The following is a 17476-nucleotide window of genomic DNA, read 5'->3' on the forward strand; positions in this document are numbered from 1 at the left end:
AAGCCTACACCACCAAGCTGGCCTAACAAAACTCTTTATGTATAAAAAAAAACATAAAAAATATTTCAGATCAAATAAGATAATTAAAATATCCATAAAAATTTCAAAGGTATTTTAATTATTATATTATTCTTTATAATTTTTTAGCCCCTGATGAGATGATTACGAATACCAAATTTCACATTCATATGATTTGCACAAATTTTTTTTAACTCTAATACTTTAGATATGGAACAAACTGTCAATACCTCACTTACGACATTTCGACTCTAGCTATCGTAACCGTCCTTTCTAATTGGATGGCTGGAGATACGTGGGCAATTGGATTTTCTCTATCCTTTCTTAGCACCCAACTGCCTGCTCATCCAGCGGTAAGACTGAGAGAAAACAGCATCCAGGAACTCATCAAGGCATTATTGCCCCATGTTTTTGTCCATGAGTTGGTCATTTTCATTATCTCCTTGAGAAAAATAGAGGCGTATTTGTGTTCTATTTTTATGGAACAAGAAAACATTTTCGTGGCACCCCAAAAGAGCACGTTATCTATTCACAAAAAACTGCTACTTTTCAAGTTTTCCTATGGCTGGTCTTCTCTCCACTGATCAAAACAGAAGTAATGGCTGGGAATTAAGTAACAGTAGTTGCCTTTCAACATGCCCCACCTCTACCTTTCTTCTCTCTCTTTCTCACACCAGCTTTAACTGGTCTCTTTTGTCTTTCCTGGTTTTACTGTTGAAATTTTACAAAGGGAAGGGTTGTCCTCTTATGCTTGCTCTCTTTTGTGACATTCTCTCTGTTTTTTCTTTGTTGGGTATCTGAATTTTGTGTTCATATGCTATCTTTTTGGGGTATAAGAGTTGAGCCACACGTTTTTGTGGGCTGAGATTTTGTCTGCAACTGATGAGAGGATTACTGGACATATTTATATTGGAGTTTCAGAGACAGAGGAATTATCAGAGCCTCCAATTTACGATAAATATAGAATGCGTGTGTTGGACGGGTAGTGGACTTTATGGAGTCGGGCATGCCCAGACTCCATATGCTTGGCTCAGCTCTTTGTATGCAGGTATATTCATCTCCTTTAGCATTGGTTTTTCCTTGCTTTCATTTCAGGTTGTTAGGTAGTTTCTAGTCTTTGATAAAAAGTGGATTTATGGATTCTAAGCATGGATGCTTTTGAGTGTTCTTTTAGTGGGTTCAGGGTTTGTTTCTTTGTTGGGTATTCTATGTATGTTTTGGAGTTGGTTTCTCTGATTTAAAGCATGATTTATGTTTCCTAAATACTTGAACTAGGGTGCCTCTGTTTTAATGTTTTGGGTTAGTGGGTTTATTGATTGGACTAGTTGCCTCTGTATTCTGGTTTCATGTATTGGGACAATGGTTTTTTGGTGTGTTCATGACAATGGTTTTTTGGTGTGTTCATGGTCTTTCTATATGATTTGGATTGAGTTTTTATGGTTTAATTTGTTGAAACAGTTTGGTGCCAGTGAAGAAGGAAATGGGTCTGTTATGGAAAGCTGGTTCTTGAAGCTTGGAGTTGTATCAGCATGAAGACTTTGATCGGTTACCTTAGCTGCATATTGGTGTGACGTTTGTGAGGATAGAGAAAAGAGCTATACATGCTACTCAGGGTTAGCTTTTTGGTTGCTGCTTCTGTTGCAGCTTGTGTGGTGCAGTTGCTCAACAGAGGGAAGGTCAAGAAACTTGGCCCTCCAGGTATATGTTTCAATTTTCAACTGAGAGAGAGAGAGAGAGAGAGAGAGAGAGAGAGAGAGAGAGAGAGAGAGAGAGAGAGAGAGAGAGAGAGAGAGAGAGAGAGAGAGAGAGAGGAGACGAGAGAGAGAGAGAGAGAGAGAGAGAGAGAGAGAGAGAGAGAGAGAGAGGAGAGAGAGAGGGAGGGAGGGAGGGAGGGAGGGAGAGAGAGAGAGAGATGATTCTCATATATTTGTAAATTTTGCTTGACGAGTATGTGTCCTGCATTCTTACGTATTTATAAATTGTTGCTTCACATGTATGTACCTTGTGAATGGTGTACGTAGGAATATAAGGGACTAACATTTTGTTCTTAAGAAGAATTGATACCCGTTAGAGAGAGAGAGAGAGAGATGGTCACTGTTGCCCCTGCTTTAGTTACTTTGATCAGGAAATAGTGCTTCTCCATTCCCTACAGTGGTAGTGGAACTTAATTACATGCTAATAGTGAGTCAGTTCAAGTTTCAGATTCTAAGGATGCAAGCACTGAGAAGCCTAACAATGAAGAGCTCCAAGAACAAGAGTTTACTGATACCAATAATAGCTCAGCAAAGGAGCAGGTATGTTTCTTAGCTGTTTCATTCTGGGTCCTGTTCCTTTATGTTCACAAAGCACATTGTACTTCAGTACACCAATTTTTTTTTTTTTATTCATTTACTGTTTTTCGTTGATTTCCTACTTGTTTGATTTCTAGGAGGAGGCCGAGGAGGAGGAAGTGGAAGAGGTTAAAAGAGTCAGTAGTGTTATCAGTCCACCTATGAGCAATGCTCCTTTTATGGATGATGAAGATGACATCTTACCAGTATTCGAAGATCTTCTTTCAGGTGAAATAGAGTTTCCTCTTCCGAATGATATACATGACTTGAAAGGAGACTCCCAAGCTTTAAAAGATGGTTCAGCTTATGAGACAGAAATGGCCAACAATGCAACTGAGTTGGAAAGGCTTCGAAACCTGGTTAAAGAGTTAGAAGAAAGGGAAGTCAAGCTTGAAGGGGAGCTTCTCGAATACTATGGTCTCAAAGAGCAGGAAGCAAACATCGCCGAATTGCAAAGGCAGCTTAAAATTAAAGCAGTTGAGATTGACATGTTGAATATAACTATAAATTCTTTACAAGCTGAGAGGAAGAAGTTACAAGAGGAAGTCACAATTGGGGTTGCAGCAAGGAAAGAATTGGAAGTGGCAAGGACAAAGATAAAGGAACTTCAAAGACAAATTCAGATGGACGCGAACCAGACAAAGGGCCAGCTTCTCATGCTTAAGCAACACGTCACCAGCCTTCAGGCCAAGGAAGCAGAGGCCTCTAATAGAGACCTTGAGGTGGAGAAGAAGCTCAAGACCATAAAGGAGTTGGAGGTTGAAGCTGTAGAGTTGAAGAGAAGGAACAAGGAATTGCAGCATGAGAAGAGGGAGTTAACTGTGAAATTGGATGCTGCAGAAGCTCGAGTTGCTGCCCTCTCCAACATGACAGAGGTGAGACTTATCTAATTTTAACAATTTGATGTAGATAGGTAAATAGGAATTTCATTACAAATCATGAGATTGACCCATAAATACGCATTTGTTTATCAGGCTAGTTTTGGGAGTAAAACTCTTAAGATGATTTTTATTTATTTTTCTTTCCTGAGGTGAAATTGTAAGGCATCACTAGACGTATGACTAATCTAGACCTCTCTATGTGAAACTAAGAAGCTATCTTCTATTTTGAATGGAATTGATAATGACAGAGATATGCATCTCAAAAGAGATGCTGAGATACCCTGCACACATACAATGTGTGCGTCATGTCAGATTCGGATTGGCAAAAACAGCTGAGAAAAAATAAATAGAAGATTAATGGGATAGTAATGGAACAGCCCTTAAATTGAATAATGCTCCATCATTCATGGTGATCGATAATGCAACAGCTGATACATGTATAAAACATTATGAACTGTAAGAAGGTTACTTGTCAATTTATAATGCACTTAAAACCAATATGAAGTGTAAAAATGTCAACTATTCAATTTGACTTCTTCATTTTCCAATTCCATGTTGTTTAGTCTTTGTTTCGCCCTGAGTTTGTTGCATTTAAAGATAATATTTGAATTTCATGTTGTATGCACTTCCTTTCTGTATTTCCACAGAGTGATATGGTTGCTCAAGTAAGACAAGAGGTGAATAGCCTTAAGCATATAAATGAAGACCTCTTGAAGCAAGTGGAAGGGCTACAGATGAATCGGTTCAGCGAAGTTGAGGAACTGGTGTATCTTCGATGGGTGAATGCGTGCTTGAGGTATGAGATACGAAATTACAAGATACCTGAAGGCAAAATAACAGCTCGTGATTTAAACAAGAGTTTGAGCCCTAGATCTCGGGAGCGGGCTAAACAACTTATGTTGGAATATGCCAGCCCTGATTTGGCCTCAATAAGAGGCCAAGGCGACACCACCGATTTCGATAGTGCCTCATCCCATCCATCCACTCCTGGAAGTGAGGACTTCGATAATACTTCAATTGACAGCTTCTCTAGTAGATATAGCATGACTAAGAAACCTAGTTTGATTCAAAAGCTTAAAAAATGGGGTAGAAGCAAGGATGATTCTGCCATGTCATCTCCAAGTAGGTCGTATGGGGAAAGCTCTCCGGGTAGGTCAAGCCATGGGGGACACAAGCATTCTATGTCTAGGGGGCCCTTAGAAGCTCTTATGATAAGAAATGCTGGTGATGGAGTTTCAATCACTACATTTGGAAAGAAAGATGAAGTTCCTGATTCGCCCGAAATGGGTAGCCTTCCTCCTATCCGAACAAGAGTTTCATCAAGCGATTCATTAAACAGTGTTGCAGCTTCCTTTCATGTGATGTCTAAGTCGGTGGACGGGGTGATGGATGACAAATACCCTGCATATAAGGACCGCCATAAATTGGCTCTAGAGAGAGAGAAAGCCATCAAGGAGAAAGCAGAACAAGCAAGAGCTGAAAGATTTTCGGAACGCCCAAAGTTGGATATCAAGCCAAAGCTTGAGAAACCCATGAGTGCACAACCGTCAAAACTTCAAAGGTCAAAGAGTTCAGGAGGGGAAAAGAGTGATTTAAAAGCTAGTGATTCAAAGGAGCAAGAGCAAGGCAATGATGGTAAAGTTGATCCTCAAGTAGTGAGCAAGATTAAGCTTGCCCAAATTGAGAAGAGGGCACCAAGGGTCCCTAGACCACCCCCTAGATCATCAGGTGCCTCTTCTATTCCTACTGCGAATCCTTCTAGTGGTGTATCAGTGGCTCCACCTCCTCTTCCTCCTGGTGCACCTCCACCTCCACCCCCACCCCCACTTTCTGGCGCACCTCCTCGACCTCCGCCTCCTCCTGGTTCACTTCCAAAGGGTTCGGGTGGCGATAAGGTGCATAGAGCCCCTGAGCTTGTTGAATTCTACCAGTCCTTGATGAAGCGGGAAGCCAAAAAGGATGGTTCATCAGTGGCTTCTTCAACTTCTAATACGGCAGATGTTAGAAGCAACATGATTGGGGAAATCGAGAACCGATCTACTTTCCTCTTAGCTGTAAGCACTTTCAATAATTTTTGGCCTTTGATGAGTACCTTTCCTCTTAGCTGTAAATTTTTGTCTGCAAAGAAAATATAAAGAGGGAGGGAGAGAGGAATCGAGTGAGAAAAAGTCAGTGTGCAAATTGGTTTCCCTCTTTTTCCTTATTTCTCCTCCTTTTTTCCTTTTTCCTTTTCCATATGTTAGAACAAAAGTAATGTATAAAGGATTGGTTTTTATTTTGACACCGATGTTTGACTTTCTATGATCTTCTGACTCGGCATTTCATGACTTGATTTAGGTGAAAGCTGATGTGGAGACACAAGGTGATTTTGTACAATCCTTGGCAACTGAAGTCCGAGCTGCTACTTTCAATAATATTGAAGATGTGCTCTCCTTTGTGAACTGGCTGGATGAGGAACTGTCCTTTTTGGTGAGCTTTTGAACACCATTGGCATTTTATTCGTAAACATCCTTTCACAGATTTTTGGGTTGTTACTGTTAGTTCTTCTATTTTATTTAAAGACAAGCGGTAGCATATATTTTAAGACTATCATTTGTCAGAAGGATTGTTGATTCCTCTATCTATGGTTATTGGCAAGTCTAGAAAGTTCCTTCTTTTAGGAGCATTGTGCTGATGAAATCATATGGTAGTACCTAGTGCGATCTTTCAGCGTTTGACAAAGTTGTTGTACTGTCTTATTGAAAGATGGAAGTTTCTTTCAACAAGATGCTTTGGAGAAGGGGGTGACACTAGTTACTAGACCTTTGGGAGTTGGGTTCAAGCATTCAGTCTTGGATCTTTGGTTCAGATACGAGTTTCCCAATTTGGTCTGCAGAGCTTCTGAGACTCTTTGCTTCTTTTGGCTTTCGCTATTGTGGCTGTAGGGGTTTAAATATACCATTTAGTCCACTGTAAAGTACTCTTTTTCTCTCACTTGATTCAGTTGCGTAATGACTCATTATACTCGACCTTTTAACGAGACCATATCTGAATATGCATTGCACAAGTTAGCAGGGAGGAATCTATAATGAAGTGCTTTCTCTATTCCTAGGTTGATGAGCGTGCGGTTCTCAAACATTTTGATTGGCCTGAAGGCAAGGCAGATGCATTGAGGGAAGCTGCTTTTGAATACCAAGACTTGATGAAATTAGAGAGACAAGTCTCTTTATTTGTTGATGATTTGGGACTTCATTATGAAAAGGCCCTGAAGAAAATGTATTCTTTACTCGAGAAGTACGCATTTTTCCACTTAATGCATAAGTTTTTTCAATGGAAATTCCAGAAGACTGATACAATGGAACTAAATTAAGTTTTTTTTATTTTTTTCGTAGAAATTATCTTTTTCTGTTCAAACTCTGATTTCTTGCTCTCTGGGGCTTCTATTTGCTGTTTTCAGAGTGGAACAAAGTGTTTATGCTCTTCTGAGAACTCGGGATATGGCTACTTCACGATATAGAGAGTTTGGCATTCCAGTTGATTGGCTATCAGATTCGGGTGTGGTGGGAAAGGTATTATTACCCTCATTTAAAGTGAAGTAATTCACAAGTACTCTAGCATATTCAAGGCCAAACAGTCGAATATGTATTCCACCCTTCATGCTTTAAAACTTCAAATATTTCATGAACTTTATTAAACTTGTCCAAGAAAACTATCTCGTTGCATGCATTGAGTCCTCTGTTCTATAAAGATAACATAATCCTTCTGTAATGTGCCTTCAGTTACTTCAATATTTCGCATCAGAAAATGATCATGTATAAACTATTTTAATTACATCAGTCTAGGTCCTCAGTTTTCTTACAAAAATACCTTAGAAATCTACCATTTTTACCATTAAACACGATTATTAGGAATCAACAAAATACTATGTGTGGATGTGTGACGCACAAATGTGCATACAAAACCTCAGCTTTTTTTTAAATGCTTTGTATTTTTTGATATAGATATTTTTTTCTTAGTGATTTTTTTTTGTGTGCAGCACATTCTGCGCTAGTTTACTTTTTATGTAATGTATCACATGTTCCTCACTCTAATTGCCTCCTATTTGAGCCATGCAGATTAAACTTGCATCGGTACAACTTGCGAGGAAGTATATGAAGAGGGTAGCCTCTGAGCTTGATGCTTTGAGTGGGCCTGAGAAGGAGCCTACTAAAGAGTTTTTACTTCTCCAAGGTGTACGTTTCGCCTTCCGTGTTCACCAGGTGGGTAATTGTATAATGAAATTTAGAATTGTTCTCTCTTTTTCATTTTCTTTTGCTTGTAAAAGTCGCAGCAGTGGCATCTCTTTCTGAGATGCTTAAGATGGGATTAGGCAAGGATCACACCATAGATGTAATTTGTCCAAAACATAGCTTTTTAAGTAGGGATGGATAACCGCCATCGATTAGGCAAGGATCATACCACAGATGTAATTGTCCAAAACATTATGTTTTAAGTAGGCATGGATACCCACCATCTCTCTCTCTGTGGCACCCACATGGCTACTTGTATTTTTGCCTCTATACCCCAAAGGCCAAAGAAAAAGTCTCTCTGGCACCCACAAGTCTACTTGTATTTTGCCTCTATACCCCAAAAGCCAAAGAAACACATTCTCTGGCGCCCACAAGGCTGCTTGTATTTTGTCTCTTTACACATAAAGCCAAATAAACACATACATCATCTGTTAAACAACATTTTTCTCTCATGCAACCACAAGGCTACTAGTATTTTTGCCTCTATACTCAAAAGCCAAAGATACATATTATACCAATTTTCTTTCCCTTTCTTTATTCTTTTAAATAATCAGTCTTTGATTCTATATTTTCCTTTTCCAGTTTGCTGGTGGCTTTGATGCAGAGAGTATGCGGGCTTTTGAGGAGTTGCGAGGCCGTGTCAATGCACAAGCGGCAGAAGGCAACAAGCCCGAGTCATGACGTGCTTCTGCCCTATCATAAATTTTCTTTTTTCTTTTTCACTGTATATTTCCATATTAAATTATTTCCTTGCTTCCCTCTTTACTCTGAGGAAAAAAGATCGAATGTATTTTATTGATGATATTTGCAGGTGGACGAGTGGTTCTCACTTCAAAATGTTTCTCTCATAAAATCGATCGTTCAGCGCCATTTCTTGGGTCTTGCCGATTTTCTTCAATGTCCATACGTGGTGGATGCATGTTGAATTGGGCAGTGTTGTCTAATTGGAGTGCCTAGCACATTTTGAAGTTGGCGGGATAGAATTTTGTACTTTAAACTCTTCCCTTATGAAATATTTTGAGAAGTAGAAAGAGAGTGCTAAAATTCCTGAATTGGAGCATAAATGCTTCTTTGTAACTCATTACATATTAGGTTGGACCCCTAGAGGAAGTTTTGTTATTAATCCATCTTGAACTCGTGGCATATGGTCTTTTTTCTAAAATTAAGAATGTATGCCATGTTTATGAGCAACTTGCATCAAACATGTTACCCATAAATCTTCATCTAGCTGCATTTAGGGGGGGCTCAAAAGTAAAATCACTAAAATTCCAAACTTTGATCCTAGATTGGAGCACCCAAACATATGCAATCCCATTCTCCCAATTTTTTTGGGGTAGAGACTATTTTGAATCCAAGACCTCTGCATTAACAAACATTTTCATGAGAAGATTTTGTATCTCTATGAGCATTCATAAGTCTGAATTTGGGTCTCTTATGGGTTGATCTCTTTCTAATGGTGTAAAAACTTGATTTCAAGTAAAGGTATATCTTTGAAACCAGTTGTTTTGACTTGTTTTGGGTAAGAGATTTTATCAAAAAGAAATGCACAAGCTTTGCTCAGCCAGCTTCATGCTATAATCTACTACTGCAAATGGATAGTCAAAACACATGAGGAGGATACCTTGTATACAATGTTGTATAGTGTGCATATGACAATGACAATGTGACTAGTGTGAAAATAGAGCAATACTTCTAAAAGATAATAAATCAAGAGTGAAGAAATTTTCAAAATAAAAAAGTAAAGAGTTGAGAATTTTTTTGTCTTTTTTAAATTTAATAGTATTTCATTGAGAGAATGTAGAAGATAGATGAGGGAAATACAAGTGAGGAACGAGGACATCAATAATGAAAAGAAGGTGAAAGAAACCCACAGAAGTGAAAGAAGCAAAAATAACAAGGTGGTAGAGAAACGACAGGAGGAAAAAATAATAATTAAGGAGCATGACAAAAGTTCGGTAGCCATTAGCAAAGTTATCAGCCAAGGAGTTGTTACATTCCCTATTTACATGTTGGAAGACCACATCCTTGACCAAAAGTGAATAGATCTCAGCCATGATGTATCTCCACTTCCAAACTGTGGATTGACAAACTGTGGATTGAGGCTCTTTGCCAACCTAATCACATTAGTAGAATCTCCCCCAATAATCACCTAATTTTGATGTGGTTTTAACTTGAGAATTCCGAATTTTAACTCCGTTAGTTTTGCTTCATTAGTGCCAAATGAATCCAAGCACCCTTGGTATGTCCATAGGATATGGCCCATGTCATTTCTCAACAGTATCCTACAATCGGAATAACATTCCAAACACTTCCATCAAAATTGAGTTTCACCTAGCTTGCTGGTGGAGGAGCCCATTGATCTGGCCTCCTAACCTTCCGCTTTTTGGAAAATAGGTCTCTAAGATTAGTGTCAACATTTTCACAAGGGATGCCTTTGAGTTCGATTGTCGCATTTGCCCAATGAACAACCCACCTCTATATTGCAGATTTGATTTGTGATAAGTCCTTGACCTCATCCTCTAAGATTCTAGCATTTCTTTCTTCATTGAGGACCATAGAAGAGATGCAATTTAGTCCTCTCCACCGATTGATTGCCTGAAGCTAAATTTTAATGGTAACTCTCTTGGGAATCCCCTTCAAGCTGGATTTGGTGGACACATAAAAGATAACAAGGGCTCTCCAATTATTTCCTATTCATGGCCATGTGGGGTTGCTACTGTTAACGAGGTAGAAACTAAGGGGTTGTTAAAGAGGGTTTAAGGCTAATTTCTAATTTAAAATGTTAAATACCTTGAGGGAGATTCTTCTAATGTCATTGCTTGGTGTAAGGAGTACACTAAACCACCTAGGAGATTGATTTCTATGTTTGAGAGATCGGAGTTTTGTTGTCTTATAACGCTATGGATCTTTACCACTGTTTTAAACAGGCTAATCAGGGGGCAGATTCTCCTGAAAAAGGCGGTGTACACCAATCATCGTGGGTTGTCACCACCTTCACTTAATTGTATTTCTTTTTCTACTCTCTTGGACCTTTTCTCTTTTAATGGAAAGTTGTTGATCAATGCTAAAAAAAAAAGATTCTAGCATTCCTTTCTTTCCAAATGTGCCACAGCAGCAACTATAATCTTCCATAATACACAACCACACTTCGTGAAAGGCACGAAATAAGTTTGCTGAAGCATTTTTGTTACTGATTCTAGTAGCAACAATTCCATTGAGCATACTCGAGTGCTCATCCCCAAATACTACTAGTGTAGGAGCAGTGGATAAATAAGTGGTCGTTAGTTCTGGCATCGTTTCCGAACAAGGGGACACCTATTAATAATTATCATGCCCCTATTCCTTAACTGCTCCATTGACAAGGTTCTGCCCTTACCAGCCAACCACAAGAAACCCTTCACTCTGTGAGGGATTTTGAGAGCCCAAACTCCAGTAACCCCACGGGTAGGCTGAACATTACAGTCAACACTAATTACCTCTTATAAGGACTTAGTTGAAAATTCCTCCAGCAGTGAGTTCCCGTAAGCGATTATCCTCCTTATTCAGGTAATAAAAGAAGCTATAGAACAATATCAAATAAAGCCAAATACTGTTGCTCCATCAATGCATTCACCCTTCTATACTTTGGCTTAATTAAAATCCGGTGCTATCTTCCAAGCTTCTCCTCTAACCACCTCTTTAAGTGAGATTGCTTTTGAAGGGCTAGCAGATATAAATCCAGGAACTAAAGCATTAGAAGTGTTAGGCCAATCCGTTTCATGACCAAAACATAGTCTTTGCACCATTTCCTATCCTCATTCTGCTGTATGAAAGAAATAAGTATCTTACAGTCAATGATTGCAAAAGGTTAATGTTAAAGCACACTGTGATGTTAATGATGGCTAAGTGGATTAAATTCACCTTTCATTCTACAGTTATGAAAAATGTATGGTTATCTATCTTCTCAATCTTCATTTAGTGCCTTTAGATGGAGCGCAATTTAAGCATGCATGAGGGGAAGAAGACACTCCTCTTCAGCAGATTATCTGTATGGCCAGTTCTCTTGCAAAGGCAAAAGAATGAGCTTTTCATCAATAAAAAAACAATGTGTTCAACAATCTTAGGCTACAAGGGCAAATGAAGCCCAACCCAGCCCTCCCTTTGCTTTATTCAGCTGGCATTGCCATTCCCTCCTCCAGTCATTTCAAGCTCAACATATATGGTTCATCCTTGTGAAATCCTGGTGCGGCTAGTGGTGGAGGAATTTCAGAAATGAGACAAAGTGGTTTTATAATAAGCCTTTGCAGCCCCCTAGGTAACAACTCCAATAATGCTGCTAAAATCCAGGCATAGGATTTGGGCATATTCATTGCATACCCCTAATCATTAAGAGTGACTCAAACTTTTTGTTAAACCCTTGAGTCAGCTCTGTAAGCCTACGCAGGTCATTAGAGGAAAATCCTTCATGTTTTTAGGGAATCTAACATGGCAGCCAATCACCTGGCTAAGAGGCGGTTTTCATGAATGAAGCAATGGTATGGCATGCTCGCGCCCCAGATTTTCTTTATCCTTTTCTTTTACCTGATGTTGCTAGTGTTCCCTTGCCTAGAGTTGTAAAATGATTGTACATGTAATTTTTTTTTATTAATAAAAGAGGTAGGGGCCCGTCATCCCCACTGATTCACCAAAAAATAAAAAAGTATCTTATAGTTTCAGCCAACGTTGAGGTTCCATTACTAATTCTTTTTGTCTAACAGACCTCTCTCCTCCTTTCCATATTTGCTATAGAGCACCAATTTCCACGGTTGCTCAGTCCTACTTCCCAACCTCCAACCGATCTGCCAGCAAAGCTCGGTTAATTGAATGAAGCCTTCAAGACCCAGTCTTCCTTCTTAGGCAAACAAACCAAACACCACTTAACCGAGTAGAATTCCTTCCTCTCTGCACTCACACTCCATAAGAAATTTCACATGAGTGACTCTAGTTTCTTCGAGGGGACTTTGAAAAGGCGAAAAGCAATATGTTGGGAGGTTGGCCAAAGTGGCCTTGATTAGAGTTGTCCTTCTTCCTAAAGAAAGATATCGGCACCTCGACCCGTCTAATTTCCTATGAAATATCTCCACTACCGGATCCCACCCTGTTCAAGTTCCTACTATTAGTTAGGGGAACACTTGAATATTTAAGTGGCAGCTGTTCACAATCACATCCCACTCAAAAAATCCATTCCAAAACCTCTTCCTAGAGCCGTTGATGGCCATGATTGTGGTCTTGACCATGTTAATCTTTGCTCTTGCAATGAGCTGGTAGCATGTGAAAACAGCTAGAGGTGCTGCACTTTGCCTAAAAAGCCTTAAAGAAGAGTTGTAGACCCCCCATTTTGGTTAATCATTCTTAAATTTCTGAACCCTAGGGACCGCAATAGCCTAATCGACCCTAGTCACCGTTTTTAGGCATAAAACTCAAACTTTAGACCTATTCAATCCCTAAAACAATTATACTAGATAGCCCTAAGCCTAATAGACATAGGAAATTGATCCAATATCCAAAAACCTCAAACTGATATTGATCCAGTTATTGATCCAATATCCAAAACCTCAAATTGATACCTAAAGGTCTTAGCCCTTTACCAATTTAATTTCACACAAATCAAGTCAAATTTAATTCTAAATTGATGAGGAGATCAAGAACTTTCTTTAACGGTTAAAATCCCACCTGAATCCAAGTTATGGTTTCAAAGTTACGGTTCGAATAAAGTTGTTAACCCAAAATTCTAGAATGATCCCTACAAAAATTCCAAACCATCCCATAATTTTTTGTAAGCGTCTAGAAGTTGTTGTCCACAGTTTTTGGCTTTCTGATAAGTATGTTTTTTGTCCAAATTTAACTAAGATAATTAGAAATATATTTAGGATAAATAAAACTAAATTTTAGAATTTTTCAAAATTATCATTGACATGCTCCTATTTAAACCCCCTCAGAAAATACCAAATCATCTTAAAAAAATACCTGGAAAGAATCCAAAATTTCCCAAAAAATTAGGAAAAAATAAAAACCCAAAAATAAAAAACAACTGTAAAATCTTAAAAAAATATCCAAAGATCCCTAGGCTAGCCAAAACCTTTGAAAATCTTAACCTAAACTCTAGATCTAGAAAACCCTTACCCTAGATTCAAGAAATCCTAGCCAATTCTCTTCAAATTGATAACCCTAATTTTAATTATTAAACCTAAACCTTAAGGAGCTAAACCTAGGTATCTTCAAGAAGAAAACTGAAGGAGCATGGTGTAAACAACCTGCCGTCCTGAAATGGGCACCAACGCCAAGTCTCCTGATACATAAGTTATTTTATTTTATTTTCAGATTAATTTAACTTAATTTAGTTTATTTGTAATTTTAGGGTTTTCTAGTAGGGGTTACATGATCTTGTGCTAGATCTTTCGGCGGTTCTCAAAGAACCCTGATCTCTATAGATCTTGTGTTTTTTTTAACTTCATTTGACGAATCTCACTTTTCTCTACTTTAACTTTATTTTTAACTCTTTGAAAGCATAAACCCTGTGAGATTTCATCATAGTAACATGCATATCATAGATGGGAGATAATTAGACCATTACGTGACATTGGGAAACCGTCCACCACTCCTTTTGACACTATTCCCTCCGAAATAAGGCCGAACTGGTTTACCATAAGTATATTCAAGAAGAGTAAAGATCATATAAGATCCGCCTATACCATCACGTGTAAATGACTTCAAAAAATTATTCTTAAATTTGACACAAATTTTTTTATTTTTTTAGAGATATGTGCTTAATTTAATGGTGATCTTTTTAAAGCCCCACACACATGTGTATAAAAAAGTCTCGTACGATCATTATTCATACAAGAAAAGGGACAAAGGGTCTCACAGATTTCTGGCTTCTCGCTTCAAAATGCCTAATGGCCTTGCCATTCATTAATATTGAGAAATGAAGAGAAGATGCACACCTATAAATCCATTTGTAATAGGGCCAATGGATTCAAATCCAACCCGAGACCCGCGGGGTGATGTCCGGGTCCTTCACAATAATCCCGAAGATTCTCAAGTACGGATCCCAGTACCAGTGGACCCGACGCATACCGATACCGGACCCGAAGTTTCCCACCTTTTATGCTTTCTCATTCTGAGCTTCATCTTATAGTTAACCCCTCACATTCTCCACCCCAAAACCCTAGATCTAAAACCCCTCTTGAGAATCGGTTCGAGTCATGGATCCACAAGCTCAAACCAGGCTTCACCCCACAGGACATAGACGAAGCGCTAAGAAACCAATCAGATCCTCACCTTGCCCTAGACATCTTTCGATGGACCTCAAGCCAGCGCCGTTACCACCATACTATCACACCATGTTTCGAATTCTCGCCACTGAGAATCGATCCAAGCAAATGAAAACCCTAATTGCAGAGGTTATGGACAGAGCCTGCCTGAAACCGTCCTTTAAATTTTTTGTTGTGGGGGGGGAGAGTAGAGAGAAAAAAAATTGGATTGTTGTGAGGAGAGAGAAAAACTTTCGTTATGACACCTTTGATGTTGCTAGCGGGCAGGAGAAAGAGGGGTTTTCTGGCCGGAATCTCTGGAGATGATAGAGAAAGTTGGGTTCTTTGGCCTAAATAGTTTGCAGTGAGTGGCCGTTAATTGGGTCTTTGGAGTGCTGAGATCGAACGGGGAATATTGGGCCTTCACAAGTGAAGGGAAAAGTAGGGAAAGAAAGCCGGAATACACCTTGAAACTCACCAATGGTGTCGGTACGGTACGAGAAATTTGGACCTGTCGGGTTCGAAACCAACTGGACCCGACCGTTGCCAACCTAATTTTCTACCGGCAGTTGTGACAAAAGCAAAGGACCTGAGGGGGGTTGTCGTAATTCTGACAAAAAAAACAGTCCCACCCGGTAAATAAAAGGTTGGAAACAGCAAATGCCCGTAACTTTGTAAAGGAAAATTGGGGATACCGCTTATTTCCAGTAGAATATACATGGTAGACACCACTGTTCGTAAAATCGGCCAGTTAGAATTGAACCCAGCCGGTTAGATCGCTATCGGTGGGGTCGCGATTTCGGTTAGGGCCGGTTTTAAGGTACACCAGGTAAGACGGCACTTTTCAAAAAGAATTGGGACCAAAACCGGCCGTTCAATGTCGAACAAGCGGTTTTTCTTCAAATCCAACTGGTTTCCCTAACCGATCCGATTTGCTGTTGTTTAGTCCTTTATAATGCCATTTTAACACATCAAATAACGGCCGTTATTTGACATAGACCCGTTATTTTTCACATAACAAGATTTTGCAGCTTTTTTTTCTTCTATTTTGTTTTTTTGTTTTTTGTTTTTTGGGTCAAATATTGATGTTATACACCAATCGATTATTGAATCAAAAGTCGAAAAACAAAGAGTTTTTGGCAGATTGAAATAGGGATTTTTGAAAATTAGAAATTTTCGCCATTCTATCAAATGCAGTTTTAATACCTCATATATTTTCATAAAAATGGAGGGCTTTGATTGATTGTTGAAGGATTCAACGTTACATATTTCAATTTTTCCAAAACAATGAAGACTTTTTGGGCCCAAGTATTGCTGCTCGAAGAACTGTTTTTATCCAAACAAATTGATTTCTGATCGATCAGTTGATCAATTTTTATCGAATTGATCACTGAAGTTTGATCATAAAGGGCTTATCTATCAAATAAACTAGTTATTTTGATTTACTATTGATTAAATGTTTTTATATGGATTTTTTTGCTATGTTTTTTCCTGAAATTTTCGTGATATGAAAAATCCGCAATTTTTTGAATAAAGATCTCAATAGTGAATAAATTTTCATGAAATTTGGAGCATTTGAATCTTAATTGAAGTATCTATCATATCTCCTCGTCAATTTGTTCAAAAAATGAAAGATTTGAGGTTGATTTTGACTCTAAAGTTTTTGTGTTCTTTGGCTCGATTTTAGGCTTCTTAAAAAAAATTTGTGTTTTTAATAAAATTACGTTTTGTTTTTATAAAAATATGTAATTTGTGATGAATATGAGAAAATAATAATATAAATTTTTTTTAAATTTTATATATTTTTTGGTGAGCTTGTTGGATGTTTTTAATGTCATATATTTATTTAGAAAAATATGTTTTTTTGTGATGAATATGAGAAAAAAATATTTGTTTCTTCTTAACTTCTTCTTTAGTTGTGACATTTTCTTTTAATTTGTTTTTTTATTTGTTACAAGCTATCTATCATTTGTTGCAACTTCATACTCCTTAAATCTGTTTATTAACCTCCATGAAGAAAAAAGTGAGAAACTAAATAGTATTTTACTCATCTCTCATGTTTCCACATGCTGAAATGGATAAAAACTTAACTTATTTTTTTTTAAAAAAATATGCATCTTAATTTTACATTTTAAAGTTACCATCTTTTATATATATATATATATATATATATATATATATATATATATATATATATATATATATATATATATATATTTTCATGTTAAAATCCAACTCAAAAGGTTACTGAGTAAATAAAGATTTATCATTTCAAAATCGATTTGACCATATTTTTTTAAACTATGTCATTTGACAATTTGAAGCAGCATTTAACACCTTGACCCACACTCTGCATTTGCTAAGTAAATGAAGTGCTCTCTCGTACTACCTGATTCACAACCCTTTGGAAAAATTAGGAACATCATGCTACAAAAAAATCCTCTTAAACCCAATCCTAAACCGTATTCAACATTTTTCATCGTCGACATTAAAACAATATAGAAGCATATATTGTCGCATCATCGTTTGTTAGTTGAACTTTGTTATTTCACCTATTGAATTTATGTAAAATTATAAATTGTCTTGCATATTTTCATAATATTTAAATATTAAATTAAATAAAAAGTTATTTCAAAATTTTTTAAAAGATAAAATGTATTTAATATGATGGTGTATATTTAATATTTAATATTTAATATAATTTTTTA

The 17476-nt window shown here is 37.7% G+C and overlaps 1 protein-coding gene across 2 annotated transcripts; it reads left to right on the top strand.

Moving 5' to 3' along the window:
• Nucleotides 1–243: 243 nt before the first annotated feature.
• Nucleotides 244–8640, top strand: CHUP1 (Hydroxyproline-rich glycoprotein family protein). Of its 2 annotated transcripts, none has more exons than XM_011624452.3 (10): nucleotides 244–1066; nucleotides 1477–1716; nucleotides 2221–2312; nucleotides 2447–3223; nucleotides 3877–5283; nucleotides 5567–5698; nucleotides 6321–6502; nucleotides 6666–6777; nucleotides 7324–7467; nucleotides 8080–8640. In XM_011624452.3, exons 2-10 carry the CDS (start codon nucleotides 1620–1622, stop codon nucleotides 8176–8178), a joined length of 3042 nt encoding a protein of 1013 aa, XP_011622754.1. In that variant the 5' UTR covers nucleotides 244–1066; nucleotides 1477–1619; the 3' UTR covers nucleotides 8179–8640. The 2 variants fall into 2 exon arrangements, 1 of the variants encoding a protein (XP_011622754.1); XR_016048678.1 differs by having other exon boundaries at nucleotides 358–1066; nucleotides 3877–5335.
• The last annotated feature ends 8836 nt before the right edge of the window (nucleotides 8641–17476 follow it).

This window comes from Amborella trichopoda, chromosome 13 (genome assembly GCF_054954075.1).
Source record: "Amborella trichopoda isolate Santa Cruz 75 chromosome 13, AtrichopodaSantaCruz75HAP2 v2.0, whole genome shotgun sequence".
NCBI lineage: Eukaryota > Viridiplantae > Streptophyta > Magnoliopsida > Amborellales > Amborellaceae > Amborella > Amborella trichopoda.

What these genes read in the sequence shown, in the direction of transcription:
- CHUP1 (XM_011624452.3), top strand. Translation starts at nt 1,620, where the DNA reads ATGCTACTCAGGGTTAGCTTTTTGGTTGCTGCTTCTGTTGCAGCTTGT. An exon ending in ATGAGGAACTGTCCTTTTTG is followed by an intron (nt 5,699 to 6,320) that starts GTGAGCTTTTGA and finishes CTCTATTCCTAG; the next exon opens with GTTGATGAGCGTGCGGTTCT. An exon ending in TCGCCTTCCGTGTTCACCAG is followed by an intron (nt 7,468 to 8,079) that starts GTGGGTAATTGT and finishes TTCCTTTTCCAG; the next exon opens with TTTGCTGGTGGCTTTGATGC.